General features: G+C 44.7%; 1 protein-coding gene across 2 annotated transcripts in view; it reads left to right on the top strand.

Annotated features, from left to right (window-relative positions):
- The window catches only part of LOC144178071 (uncharacterized), a 95,022-nt gene that overhangs the window by 35,732 nt on the left and 43,668 nt on the right, over positions 1-15,622 (top strand). For both annotated transcript variants that reach the window (XM_077705599.1, XM_077705600.1), the window contains exons 5-6: positions 259-362; positions 9,489-9,685. In XM_077705599.1, the coding sequence (XP_077561725.1) occupies positions 259-362; positions 9,489-9,685 (301 nt within the window). The remainder of the gene's footprint in view (positions 1-258; positions 363-9,488; positions 9,686-15,622) is intronic.

Genomic DNA, 15,622 nt, shown 5'->3' with positions numbered 1-15,622 from the left:
AGAGTACGTGTGAATAAGACGTACTTATGTGAAGAAATATTGACATAATTATCATCGTAGCCAGTGGAAGAAATAGTATTCTAAAGGGTTTTAAGTTGCGTAAGATACTACAAACTCGACGCGTGTCATTGCAAACCTACACGGGATAATATTTCTTGCGTTAGACCGAAACCTCAACTAAAATAATTTTCCCCTTTAAATTAGGTCAGTGTAAATATGTGACATTAACTCTTTCAATATTCAACTCTTGTCTTCCAGGAGAGGTGGTAAAACACATGAGTGATACGGATGCAACCCACGTGTTTACGGACGCCAATCACGCCTACAAGTTCGATCTCGCCGATACTGGTCGGAACATTAAGGTGAATGGAATTATGAACACCCTGTTCGGCGAGCTTTCACATTTAGGAAATAAAATGGGTGCAGCAATAGCAGCCAGTTTTTGACAGATGTTCTAAAGGATTTTTTACGGGAAAAATAACGCTCAATACACATGTGTGTATCTGTTGGCAGCGAACAATAAGGCAAGAGTGCATTCAGATAACTTTCTAAACTGCAGAAAGAAAAACAAAAAATACTGCATCAACCACAAAGAGAAAATTTTCCGAAATTTCCAAAGGCATAAATGTGTTCTGAGTTAATAATAGCTGTGGTTAGGTGAATCCTTACGAAAACATAAAAAACTGAGTCTTCTTAAAGAGCCATGAAGACAAAATAAGAGTTTGTTTTATTCGATATATTTTGTGTTTTATAGTGTCCCCAGCACTTGCGCGGCAGCAAATGATGCCGTATTCACTGAGAAATTAATCAATTTAGGTTAAAATTTTGATTATCCCGCCAAATCGTTGTTTTGGTGACGACTACAATGAAGTCGTAACGTCGCGTATACAAACGAAACTCCACTGCGGCATTCAACTCTGCAGCCTTGCTTGCCGTGAAACCTCCCAAATGGCGCTAGAATACTCAGCACTCCTCCGTTGCTTTGCTTTGACCGTATTCTTACCTGGCTTGTTTTTGTTACGGTACAAAGTAATCGCTTCGTGAAACATAAGCTATGCTTGACAAACAGGGTCACGTAAGGTCATTTCGCTTACGCCAATCGGCCAGCGTCTTTTAAAACAACTCCAAAGCGTCGGATGGCTGTGCAGCTTAAACAAGCAAAGTGCGCCCAGTACGAACAGCAGTGCGCATCGGAACTTCTAGGTTTACGTGTATTTTGCTAACTTTTGTTGCTTTCCGCACCATTCTTAATGCTGTAAAATGGATATGAATTACATTTAAGCGCAAAACAGTTCCTTCGGCAAGCCTATAAGCTCTGCCTAATTTGCGTTTGCTTTTGTCGGCCTCCGCCAATGGCAGAGCAGGCTGGTATGACATCACAGATTCTGTTGCGGGAAATGAGGTAGTGGGTCGCATGGCCATTCCATTTTTTTTAGCGAAGTTTACGTTAAAAGAAGTGTCAGTATGATTCTAAAGAGGCAATCTTTTGATTGAACCAAACTTGTGTTTTGTCTTCATGGCTCCTTTAAAGACTGCTACTGTTTCCAGAGCGATAATGTTGTTGTTGTTGTTTTGGTTGTGGTTGTTATTTGTTTCCATAAACGTACGCACGTTATCGGGGAAAATAGGGTAAAAAGTCTCACTCGGCAACTTTTCCATACCCTACATCCTTCACAGAGTCAGGATAATAGCGGGGTGGAAACAAAAAACGCGAAAGATGGACCAACCTTATGGCTGTCAATCAAAATTCCTAGCATCGACATACAATATATTCTAGAGTACAATAAATAGCGCATCAATCAGTGCACATAACGGCGTGAAAAGCAGCAGTCATTAAAACTAAAATATACGAAACAAACCGTACAAAACAGCACGGAACAAATACAAACAACGTAGTCTTTCCGAACAAACAAGTCATACAGCATAGATGTAGTACACAAGGTAATATCAAAACCAATAGATACAAGCCCATTCAACAATTTCGGAAGGGCATGGCCAATCACCTGCAAGGTGTAGTTTGTACGTAGGTGAGGAACGTGCTGATGTTTAGAGAGTCTATTCACATAAGGCATTTGATTCATTTGTAGTTTAGCTATCAACAAAATGTATTTGAGTTGTGTTTGCGTTTTAGAGTATACCTGAAAGCCAAGTGGTACTGAAGAAGTTCCTGAATCTCAGGTAGACAAAGTTTACTAAAGAAAGAAGCAGTAGGAGCGTTGTAACGTGCATTACATTGAGCATGAATATTTCTTTTTTGTAGCAGAAATAACCGCTTATATTAGTTGCGGACGTTGTGCTCCATAAAATACAATAGATAAAATCACATAACAAAATACTGCGTTGTACCACAATCAATTCATTTTAAACTGAAGATAACGTAAAGAATACACCATCCGAAATATGCGCGAATGTTGCCCGGCTATAAAATTTATGTGTGTATTCAAAGAAATGTGTTCAATGAAAAGAAAACACCTAGCGTTTTCGCCGACATTACCAGTTCCATTTTGGATTTGTTCAACATAATATCAGCCGTAAAAAAGATATTTCTGTGGCTGGATTGAAAAATCATCGCTTTCGTTTTATCCACGTTAATTTTAACTCGCTGCCCGCTGACCACCTGCATATTTTTTCAAGCACTTCATTAGCGGTTTGTACCAACTGCGTGACATCGCAAGATGAAACAAGGAGAGTAACATCGTCAGCGTAAATTATTGTACATTGTGTCAGTGCCAACGTTCACGATATCAATGAAGTAGATGTTGAAGGGAAGGGGTCCTACAGGCGTTCCACAAGGCAGTGGTACGCCTACACTTAGGCGTACCACTGCCTTGCGGCACGCCTTAGTGGATTTGACTAACTTCAGAGCCGACATTATTTACCTAAACAAACTGGCTTCTGTGACCCTACGTATGACGATATAAATTCTAAAGCTATGACACGGATACCATAGCAATGCATTTTCTCAAGCGGTAGTTTATGATGTATACTGCCCCAAGCTATGCTGTAGTCAATAATCTAAGTTGTCGTTTTTCAATGTTTTCCAGAATGCATTCTTCCTGTTCAAGTAACGCTAGGTGTGTCGTCCTTCGTTTTCTGAAAGTCTACTGGCAATTTTATAGCACTGAATTTTTTTCGAAAACGTTCGATAGGCAATTGAAGATAACCTTTACCAAAGCTTCAGAAAAGATAAGAATTATTAAAATTGATCCGTAGCTAGATACCGATGTTCTATCGGCATTTGTGAAGAATAGAACCTTCTCAACTCGTACTTTTTGAGCAAAGGTTCCAGACGACCGGCATAAATTATAAACTTACACTAATACTGTAGCAATAACAATATAATGACAACCTTGGCGGGTTTATTTTGAGGGTCATGGGCATCACAGGTAGTACTATTGCTATTCTCATTGAATATACAAATTACCTCCGACTTAGTGGTCAGAAAGAGAAAGACACTGTCGACACAGCTGGTCGTGATAAAACGGCAAGCGTTGAAATTGCAGTTACTGCCGCCTATGCTGATAAAATGCTAGTTGAAAGTACCAGGCACAACATGTTCCGCAGTTTCAAGTTCATCTTTACGGATTTTCACAGTATGTGATAGTTAATATTTCAGATTCAAAATTCTTCGTGTCATTCATGCAGGAGTCAAAGGAGAGATGATAATAGTTTTTTATGCCTTTACATAGATCTTTTGTAAGTTGGTTACAAAAAGACCTAAATGCTTTGAAATCAGCCGAATCACGGAAATTCAGAAATTTCCATTAAGGTTAAACTTGGTTTAGATTTTACCAAGTTATCCCCTACTCATCGACGGCTTTCTTATATACACCGATGAGCCTGACTGGTAATCAAAGAGAAGTGCGCGCCATAGACTGTTTCAAAAATCTCAAGTATGACTCGTAGGCTGGGTTGCTATCTCTAGCGCAGTAAACTTCGTTTCAGTCAGTTCACATAGCAGGCTACAAAAATTCGCGAGTCGGTTTTCTGTGATACGTTGACCTGTCCTGGAACGGGTGTTTACCTTATCAAGTTTCCGATTTACACTTCAAAATATACGCATGTGATCGCTAAGACCACAGTAGGAAACGCCGCTTTTAATATAAGCACGGTTAAAGTTAGTACAATAAATCAAGGCTTGTCAATTTAGAAGTCGTTATCCGCGCTGGGCTGTAAAATAAGATTAAAAAAGCTGTGCGTCCTTATCAAGAGATTAATATTCCTTGTGACAGAAGTGGTTGCGAACATGTTGATGTTAAAATCTCCTCCGAAAATTGCATTGGACTGATTATCTAATACATAACCAAATAAGCTACCAAACAACAAGAGAAACATATCATGCTGCATTTGGTAGCCGGTAGAAAACGGAATATACAGTTCAGGTGCAAAGTACTGTTAATTCTTCAAAATAATCAGTTCGACAGCATAAATTATTCATTTTACGAGCAAAGATATTCTGCTGAAAAAGCAATCATATTGCCTCACCTTGACATATCGTACGTTATTCAGTGAAACAGTGACAGTTTGGGAGGCACTAAGGCACTGAGTTATTTCGTACCATGTCTGCGACAAGTTATTTAAATCTTACTCGCATTCAATGCTGCTAAAGAAAGAATCAATTTGGTCACCCTTATCTTTAAATAACTGACAGTTTAAATGACATATTTTAGATGATCTTGCACAGTCGGGTCTTATGAAGTGCTAGATTCAGTAGGGGAGATTACATAAACATGAGATGCCATGTTTCTTTGCTGAAAATTCTGGAAATTACAAACATTAGCTAAACATTGGACAGCCGTGAGTTTTTGGGGCAGAATGGTGACATTCGACTTTACCAGTCTTTATTCTATTGCATACTTTTCGGAAAAAGATGAGAACACGCACACGCAAGGGAATGTGTTTTGGTTGAATGAAGATCAAACTGTAGTTCTTTAGGGTGACCTAACGCACCAGAAATAATCTGCGAACTGATGTGCTCATTGCGCTATTTATGTAGCATGACACGTAAGCTACTGGAACGTGGGTAGTCGCTCGAGAAGTCTTGCTTAGACAAAACGATGGAAACGTAGTTGCACAGGGAAGCCCATAGATCGCGCGAAAGCTTCCTAGCAAGGACCAGCGTAAAGACACACGCAAACACCAGTGACGATCACAGATTGCTGGATCCCTACCAGACGCTATGTGGGGCGACGTTACAAACGTGGAGCAACGTACACGCAGAAATATGTTTGCGATATATAAATAAACATTGGCAGCAATAAGTCCAATCAAGGTGCAAGTGACGGGCAGAGTATTTCATCAGCGGAAGTAAACGTTTCAATTTCACACAAAGAAAGATTCTTAGAGGAAATGTACAAAAGAATGAAATCACAAAAAAAGACTGGAATCACGACAAACGCGATTTGCTATCGCCAGCTTAACAGTTAGCATGTTGTAAAAGAGTTTTATGTTGAAGCTGTTGGCACACACTGTGTGCCAACAGACCACCGCCATTGCATCCACAGCACTGTAGATCAAGGCAGATTATTCTAGGCTGGTGACGATATTTCGAAAAACTCTCCTTATCAAAGGGGATAACACTTGCGGCATAAATAATGGAACACGCACTTCACTTGGCAGAGAGTTAACCCATATAACACAGCACGGTGCAGCCGGTTTGCAAAAACAAAAAAAATAAATAAACAAACCCAAATCATGGTTCTCCGCATACTTCGAGGACCGGTGGAAACCAGCCTTGAAGACGCGTCCACGAGGAGAGAGTATATAGGACATCACACACACACGTTGGGTGTGCGTTGTCCTACTCTCTCCTCGTGTACATGTCTTCAAGGCTGGGTTCCACCATTCTTCAAAGTTAGCATATACAAAAAAATTCATAGGTACAAGAGAAACAATAGGCAAAAGCATAGGGCATAACATTTTCGGCTGGCAAGCAATTGGAAGAGATCATATTGACAACGAATTTCAACGGCAGTGTCACCCTCCGACCTTCGTACAAAAACCTCGCCATTATTATGCCAAGAAGACCTGTATCAGTTTGCCATTGCCCACTCATGGGGGATGCGAATCAAGTCCGTGTTGTGTTTAGTCGTGTTTTCAGTGATTGATATTGCCTATTTTGCATTCCAAAAGGCTTTCCGTGCATCTAGCCAGTTGTCAATAAGTGACAGCCTTGCCAAAAGGGCGATTCCTGGCACTTTACCAAACTTCGAAGCAAGCCGGTAAATAGCCTCAATGTTAAACCAATTCTAGTAAACCGATAAATGTACCCACTTAGTTCAGTTTACTTAACAGGTTCTCGTCTTCAGACACACCGATTCCGTGAACTTCAATTTTGTACTTTAAGCAATGTGTTGACTATCATTACTATCATTCACTATCATTAAGCGAAGTGTTCACTTGTATGTTCTCGGAGACACTTGGTTTAGTCTCAAGTTCAAGAACGCGCTTCTTTAAACTACAGATTTCCTCTTGGTGATGGGCTTGCTTATTTTTATATTTCATCGTACTTTGCAGACATCATTTGGTTTGACTAGTTTATCTAAGGCAACACAGAGGGCAAGGCAGCGAGTGCATCGAGCCTCTGCATTACGTCGGCGAGGCAAGAAACAAGTTCCGGGTCCATGCTGCCCTTTCGCCCAGCTTTATTCTTAGAATTTAAGCATGCAGGGCATCGCCAATTCTTTCGACCCGCATTGCTTTTGCTTTTCAACTTGGATACTGACTAGCCCGAACAGCTTCCCGAATGATAGGCGTGCTCACGTTCGGCGCAATTGATTTGGTGGCCGTCCGACGGTAGCTTCTCGTAATAGGAGTGGCACCGTTTGACCATAACTAGGAGGTGCATGCCATTAAATAAACATAAAGTGCATGACAGTGAACGGGAGGGGGGGAGAACAGCAAGTAACAGTAGTAAGGTAGCACGACACTGTGGCAACAACGGCGGTAGCAAGTACGACAAAAAGTCAACGTAAAACGCGGGAATAGCTATGTGAGTATAAAAGTACGAAGTTCATAACCGCATTAAAAATGAATGAAAAAGGAAAGAACAGAAGCTTGCTGAATCTTTACAGACACCAAAACAACAGTGTTACGTACGTGGAAGAGGAGAAGAGAAAAACCGTTGCGTGGAATGCTTAGAACATTGCAAGAACGTGAAGGCAAAAGCCATTTACTGAGGCTTTCTGTGGGTCTGCTTTTGTACTTTCGATTGATCTCTGCGGCGGCGCCCATGAGCACTTCATTAGCCCGCGGACAGCACCATCCGAAGCTTGCCCCGCACGCTCGTCATCGTTAGGGACCCACTGTTCGCCGCAGTCACTACATTCACCTCCGAATGTCGCAGTGCCGCACAAGGGCAACTGCGGTAGCGACGTAAAATTCTTTGGAATGCGGCTTCAGTTTCCCAACGCGAAAAACCACCTTGTGCAGAACGCGCCGATTGTTCGTGCAGTTCCGTGCACTTCGAAAAGATGTTTTACCATATTATGTCTATATATTGTCGAGATGTGAGGCCTTCTCTTTAAAAAATTTATCCATGCACATCACCAATGTTATGCCTCACCCTCGCATTATTAGGGTACCCGTCTAACATGTCGTGCACCGTTCGAATAATGGCAGCCGATAACACCGACGCTGTTTAGCAAATCGTATTTTTTTCTCTCCGTAGCTAAAAATACTAATAAAATGCAGTTAAAAACCAAGAAATTCTGAGCGCCCGTGTGTGCGTGCCTCGTGTCGACCACCCAGCGTCCCCGGCACTCATTTGTGAAGCCAAGCATCCGCACTTAGGGAAATTAGCCAAGACTGGTCAAATAAAAAACTCCAGCGTTCACTGTAATAGCGGCAACACTTGCTCGGAAGAAGAAAGACATGTCTTAGCCTCATACCTCCGCAAAACTGGACGCCACTCACTCACAGTCACACAGAAATATCTATTTTTCCTCACGCACTCATTCACACTCATGCTCACAAGTCCCCCTCACCACTCGCACTCACGCTCACTGCGCGCCCTCCACCAATCGTACTCATTCGCGCTCACCACTCGGCGTCTCCCTTCCCACGCGAGTGTACGTGTACAGTATACCCGCATAAGTCATGAAACGGAACAGTATTACTGCATCACGGCACCAGAAAGTCATCCAAACCATATTCCTAAATACACACGCCACCAGTGAATTAATTTTAGGGTGCCCATAGCAGCATATCAGGGATGACATATTCCCAAAGCCAAAAGCAATCCCGCCATGGACAAGTATCACAGCGAGTGGCTTCTTCGACGAATATCCAGCAGCGAGTAGAAGCCCAATAGTGGCGCTCATCGTGCTAAGCTCCGCCAATGGCGCGAGTAGCGTGATTACACTCCCGAGTGGTGAGTGGGGCTTACGACGTGTGAGGCTCGCACTCACTGGCACTGACACTCGCCAGTCCAAAACGACTTTGAGGCACACTCACCACTCACTCATGAGTAGTGACGGGGTGCGGGATTGAGTGCACTGGTGAGTGAGCCTGCCAACCTATGCCTATCGCACGCCCTAAAAGGTGATGTCCAATGATGATCACTACCAAAAAATGAACGAAGCTTACACTTACAGCAACAATGGTGGAGCAAAGGTAGTTCCGGCAGCGAAGAAGCAACAAATCAGCTCAAATGGCGGGCTTAAACGGTCGTGATAGTCGTAAAGGTTGCGTACAGCTTCGCCAACTTCGAGTCGCACGAGTTATTGTGAGCTTCCTTGTATTTTTTGACAATGGCAGGACAAAGTTTCTGTGGTGCTATCAATCAACGGCACGTATGCTTGTCAACACTTCGATACACCGAAAGATGGTGGTTAGTGCTGCTTCCGGGATAACCCTATGAAGAAGCGTAACTGGGGTAATGTCAGTGCAGTGTTGTCCACTTTCTCGTTTGTGTGTATTTTGTGGGATAGTTTTCCGCACACATCAAGAATGCAGGAATACACGGTTTCCCCTGCCATGTCCAGCACAGAAAAAGTGCTGCAAATATGTAGGAATACTCGAATGAGAGGGCGTGCGTGTGTGTGTGCGTGCGTGTGCGTGCGTGCGTGTGCGTACGTGCGTGTGTACGCATGCGTGTGCACGCATGCATGTGCACGCATGCATGTGCATACGCGTAAGGGGGGTGAGTTGGTATACGGGTGCATGTGAGTGTTCCAAAGCAGGTGCCTGCTTTCCTCTACGCCCTCGTATGAAGAATCATTTTTGAAGGATATGCTTTAAAGGGCAGCGTGATGCCATTAAAAAATTTGCACTTTGAACTCTCGAGTCGAAGGTTCATCGAAGATATTCATTGAATTACACAACTTCAAAGCAGCGACAAGCGCGAGTGTTTCAGTGAGAGTATTTAAAACGTGCACAGAGTCATTCAAATTCAAGCCCCACAATAAATCCCCAAACGCCTCTTTGTTACCCTTCCCAGCTTACCGAGAGAGGCGAATTGAAATGAACCTTTTGGATGCCCTTTTCAGGTGTATTTTTGCATAGGCGTCGTGCCAGGATTCACCTCGATTTCCGATTTCGGCGCACCTGGAGGAACGAATTTCACAGAACCAAGTTGCCGTCCAGACAACGTCCTCGTTCTGGCATACACCTCTGGCACCACTGGGGCACCCAAGAACATTGAGATCACCGAGAAGAGCTTCATAAGAAAGATCTCTAACATGGAGTAAGGAACGCTGCATTATCTTCGTTAAAATGTATAATATAACAAAGAAGCATGTGCAATATAAGTCCGCGATTGTCTCTGTATAGGGAAGTTGTCTGGTTAGAACAATATCATTACCGCTTGTGGTTCTAGTTGTGGCAGCAAGAGTAATAGTTGAAGATCTAATATAAATGTCAAAAGCGTGAGTAGGAATAGGTAGAGACCAGATGCAGTAACTCAATGCCTGAATGCAGCTTTGTAACCTTCGTGTGAACTACTGTCCCTAAACACTCCATACATGACAAAAATACAAAAAAATGGGCGCAATGTTACCACACGCAGTGTACCACATATTTATATCCTTACTGATGCTGTACAAACAACACCGTACACATTTCGGCAATTGCGCTCTTCGCTAGCTAAGAAAATTCGAGATGCCGTTTCGAATAACAGTAGGAGTGGTAGAAATATTTAGACAAGTGTACTCAATGTATCACCGTACGTAAGTGGAATTTGGTCAAAGGCAGTCGAAATTGAATTTGCTGTCTCACTGCCTCAAGACTAATTTACCGGGAGGCAGCCTATGCTTCGTATGCGCTTGTAGACAAGCTGTTCAATAAAAACACTAAATGAGCCTAGTACGTCGGCGTAGGGGAGGATTACACGTCGGTGCCCTATTTATACCCATCCCAGTAGCAGCAGAGGCGCATCTGCGCGCGCACCAGCCAAGCGAACGAACCAGCCACATGTTATGCTATTGTTCACGTGATGATAGCATGAACTCGCACTTCCGCAAACATTGCAACATTTCACTTACACAATCTCTGCCCTTCTTTTTAATGTAAGGCTCCCCAATAACACACGTACCCCAGTTTCATTGCTATGGTTCAGAACATTTGAGGCAGGATACAGAAGCGAACGGCTGCAAAACGCACTGTGCTTATGCAGGTGCGAATTTCGGTCGCTGCACGTGCCAACTCAAGTTCCGGGTCAGGTCGTTGACACGCCGTGTGGTATTTATATAACAAGTGCCGCAGCTAAGTGGCACCTGTTGTCAACGCGATCCACAGCACATTACATGCACCTCGAGGTTTATTTTTTATGTAAGCAACACTGCTTCAGTCATAACGAGATATACATGCAAACATCAACAGCTTCCAGCTTCCGTGCCGAAGAAATGACCACGTATACTCAATATACTGCCAACATTTCAGATCTTTTGCGATGCCGATGTCACCCTCCCTCCCCACGCAAATCGTATAAACCCTTTCTACAGAAACTGTCGTAGACAGAGAATGGAGCTTTCTTGTGGACCACGGCATCTCCAGTTTAAGAGGATTTACGGCTTGAAGTGATGAAAATCCCCATTTTTGTTTATGAATTTCGCTGAATAATACCAGTACTTTAATAGGGCGCATCTAGTGCGCTAATCAAAAAAATGAAAAATGCTACTGCTCTGATGGTCGCTGCCGACATTTACGTGGACCCAGACGGTACTCTCATTGCTGGTGATTTCCTTGGCGTGATCCTTGTACAATTGGAGGAACATTGAGGGGCTTGCGTCACCGCTATAAAAACCGCAACACCACTTCACAGGCAGCAAGCGCATCCTCCAAAGCTACTTATAAGAGACAGCGCCCTACCCCTTGATAGACACTCCACTCACGTGTACATGGCAATCCTGTCACAGTTCCAGTAGAAAAAGAACAAGCCGGAAGTATAATTAAAAACTCAAACTCCGTATTGCACCCAGATGACCGACGAGGTGACGTACGCTGCATAAAAGTGCCTGAACACAATCTTTGTATGACCGAAGAGCGGCCTACACCCATCACGGTGCGGGTATTTCCTGCAGTCTTCCGCAAGATGTGAGGATATGGCCCCTTTCAGGGACAGTTCATGCTCTCTGAGGCGCACGTTTACGCATCTCCGCCTGAAAGGTCCATATCGTCACATCGTGCGGAACATTGCAGCAAATGCCGGCATCGTGGTGGGTGTAGGCCGCTGTTTGATGATACAAAGATTGTGTTCAGGCATGTGCGGCAGTTTACCAGAGAAGTAGCTGAAGCGTTCGACATAACCCATAGAGGGGATGACTGTGTCAGTCAGGCATCTGTTGCTTCACACGACAAAGAAATTGCGTATCCTGGTGGTCATTGAGTTCTACACCCAGTGGCAGGTGATGATGTACGTGTTTTGTTTTGCTTTTGTAGGTTTTATGGTTGTTTGTGGTTTTTGGTTTGCTCCCATCTGATTATTGGAGACGCATGCGTGGTCTAATGAGTGGGAGGGTATATGCACTCCGTTTTTTCTTATTAAGCTTTAGTTGTGAGTGGCGCTCGTCCTGTGTTCCCTTTCTTCGTCTCGCGTTTTTTTCACTGCTGCGCTTTCTGAAGGTTTCAAAATGCCATTTCGCCAACTAGGCCAACTCGCCATTCTGCTACAGAAGCAGATGCCAGACTGATTTCCAAGCCATGCAAAAAACCCAGTATTGATAACTCAGCCCGATATTTTTTACATTATGTATAGGAAATCTTGTGCAGCATATCGCCTTAACATTATTGCAAAGATAATAACAAAAAAACAATAGTACACCTTATCTCGTGATCAGATTCAGGTCACCCCTTTTGGCGCAGGGCATACTCCCCAGCTTAAACAAAATGTCTTCGACAAAGCCAACATACACAAAAGAAAGGCCACTTCAGCACTTGAATTCAATGGGACCTTTGGTGTCTGCCTCGCTGCTATCTAAGGCAACATAGCCACCCTCAGATGCGGTGAACGGGTGTTTACATGCACTGGACTTTCTAACGGGGCACACTCAACAATTAAGATCGCAGACGTGAAATCGCAACCCATAGCGGGTTGGCAGAAAGTGCATACATCAGGAGGCGGGATTTGCCCGCTTCTATTTGTGATTGATAGGCGGCATCAAGACAAAAGGCACGAACTATGGTGGTGAAGAGATGATTTACTGAGTGGGCATTGTAGTACGGGCAAACACCGGAGCTATGCCACATTCAGAACGTGATGGTATCTCATTGGTCTTCCATTCCCCAATGAGCAACTGGCAAGTTTTGTCTTGTGTTGTAACATATCCCTCAGGTCAAGGGCGACCAACCCCGTCTAGTCCGCAGCCAATGTACACGTGCAATAACGACGAGAGATTACACGCAGACGATTAGTTCGTAAGTCGTCGCCACCGCAGACGAAGATAAAGACCTGCGGGAGCACCGGCCTCAAAACAGCGATGCTCGCCATGGAAAAATATAAACGTTTTAGTGACAGGAGCAGCGCCGGTGACAGTACGGGGAATTACCGGCGAATTGTTAGCGGTTGGTCTCATCTTGCCTAGTCTAGACTGGTCTCGTCTTCTCAAGTCCGACACGCCCCTCGTAGCTGCCGCGATCTCTTAAAGGCCGAGAGAGTGCGGTTCTGAGGGCCAGGGTGGGGATGATAAAACCGCATCTCCTTGCAAACTTGTTACGCCGAGGCAGAAAGAATGAGACCAACCATGGTAGATGAATAGATGATTTATTAAGCGGCCATGATAGAATGACTAAACACCAGGGCTATGGCACATTTATAACGTCGTCGTCTTTCGTTCTGCTTCCAAGGCACAGAGCGCCACTGGCCAGTTTATTCTAGTCTTGCAAAAATAGCTTCCAATGACTCACACAAATTACTGCGCTAAATACCAGACTTCCAGCATGGATTGTCCGCTGACGGCATCGCATTGCGAACTGGCAAAGAATCCAGTGGAGAAATGCAAGACTCATTGCAACAGGCCACATATATTGTCCGCGCTTACGCCGCGAAATACGGGCTGAGAAGTGCCACAAAGAAATCCGAGTTCCTGCTGGTCTGAAGAGGCACCAGATTCAACAAATCCCCTGAAGCAGCCATCGAAGTTGAGCTGGACGGTGTCATCCCCCGACCCTCTCATTCCATATCAATATCGGGTATGACTTATCAAGACGACTAAAGCGATGCAAAAACGCCAGGTAAACTTGACATCCCATTCACTCAGATCACCCCACGCTCTGCACAATCACCAGCAAAACCTATGGGGCGAAATAACAGGACACGGTACACATGTGGAGGTTTCCGTCATCTCGCGCATGGCGTATCTCTCCGTACATAATCTGTGAGCACTAGAGAACGCAAGCGGCTAGACATGCTAATACTGAAAGCGCTCAAACGAGTCCTCTGTGTACCAACGAGCAAGTCGACAGAGAACTACTCAAGCTAGTACTCCACAATACGGCACATAAACACATAGAGGCTCATCTCACAGCCCAACAACAACGCCTCGTTACCACCCCGAGTGGTCGGAAATAGCCGCTTTAACATGGCCTTGTTCCCTCATTAAAATGATTCCCAAACCTGAAAAACCTCCGACCATCGCTAACCTTTGTCCTATAGTCTGAACATCATGCCTTGGTAAGACCCTTCATCGTATGGCTCTGACTCAACCCCACAGTCAACCAAAAAAATGACACCACCTTCCCGCCAGGGAACCCTGAGTTGATGCGAAGCATCTCGGAGGTTCCGAAACGTTCAGGAGATTGGTTATCCAAAAAACGGAAAATGACAAAATTTTGGGGGTCCATTCAGCTCATTGGACAGCGCAGCGTGACTCAACCGAAGCAGCAACTGAGGGAGCGGCGCGCGGACCGGGTTTAATATATAGAGCAGATGGAGTGGAGAGGAGGAGATGAGAGAGTAGACGCGCATGCGCGCTTATCGCGCAGCTGCGGCGATGAGTAGCGCGCGCGCTATCGCACAGCTGGTGGGGAAAGAGGGACAGGAGGAGAAGCGCGCGCGCTATCGCACAGCTAGTGGGAAGAGGAGGAGAGGCGCGGACGGACGACGGACGGACGACAGAGCCGAGAGCAAGAGATGCTTTGCATCTAAAAACGATCCTTTCAGTATATGTCTAGACGCCGCCCGCAGTCTTTAGACACATTTTACACTGAATATAATGGCGAGTGCAAACCTTTACCGGAACTTTCTATTTGTGATTACAGAAACACTGTACGGATCGCGGAACACAACAAAAGACGAAATACGCTTTGCCGGCCTTTTCTGTTTTCAGCATAAGCTGTGCTACGCCATGTCTTGCAAGGCCATTATTAACGCTGCAAGGAAATTGAGCCACAGTACCGCAAATGTGACAGTTTCGACGCCCCGTAGCATCACCCGCTGCGGAGAAGCGTCGCAGCTCCGCCCAATTGTAGCCTCCCCATAGTGGTGCAACGTGCCCAGGCGAAGATTTAACGGCTCGTTCGCCGGCCATTGGTAGCTCAGTGTCACCGATGATGATGATTATTATTGCTATTGGTTTCCCCTTTGAAGCGGGGTGATGACATGTCATCGTACCAAAAAGGACTAATATAACCATGTTTTACACTCTTGGTTTAATACTAGCGCTGCTTAGGGCAGGCACTAAAGCTTATTAGGCCCGAAATACATTTTTTTCCCTGTTACAGGTGGTAACTGTCCTAGGCAATATTCCCTCTCTGCTTTTCGTCCACCAGCATTCTAATCTTCTTTTCGTCCCCTCGACAGCCTTGAAGTTAACTTCTTCTCTCATACCCTTAAATCCTAGGGCTCCTGCAAGCCCAATATTCCCTTCATGCAGATTTGGATGGATACCCTCACATCCTAACACTATGTGCCGCATAGTTTCTGTTTCTTTTCCGCAGACCACACATACCCCATCATTTTGTGAGTACTTCCCCACAAAACTCTTAGTTCGCAGGCAACCTGCTCTAGCCTCAAAAAGCAAAGCACTGCCCTGGGAATTATCGTAGAAATTTTCCTTTCTGATGTTCAATTTCTCAGCCCTGTACCATGGAGGACGTGCCGGCTGCCCCGTCGGTACGTCCGCTTCACACCCTTCTCTCGTGACAGCTAGGTTCCCAGGCGCCGACCCTGACCCATTTTTTGCGTCTG

This window comes from Haemaphysalis longicornis, unplaced genomic scaffold (genome assembly GCF_048455015.1).
Source record: "Haemaphysalis longicornis isolate Haplotype H1 unplaced genomic scaffold, Haemaphysalis longicornis Haplotype H1 scaffold_4, whole genome shotgun sequence".
NCBI classification, from domain to species: Eukaryota; Metazoa; Arthropoda; class Arachnida; order Ixodida; family Ixodidae; genus Haemaphysalis; species Haemaphysalis longicornis.
Note: the sequence above shows the minus strand (reverse complement) of the source record. Positions and strands in the feature narration are given on the sequence as shown.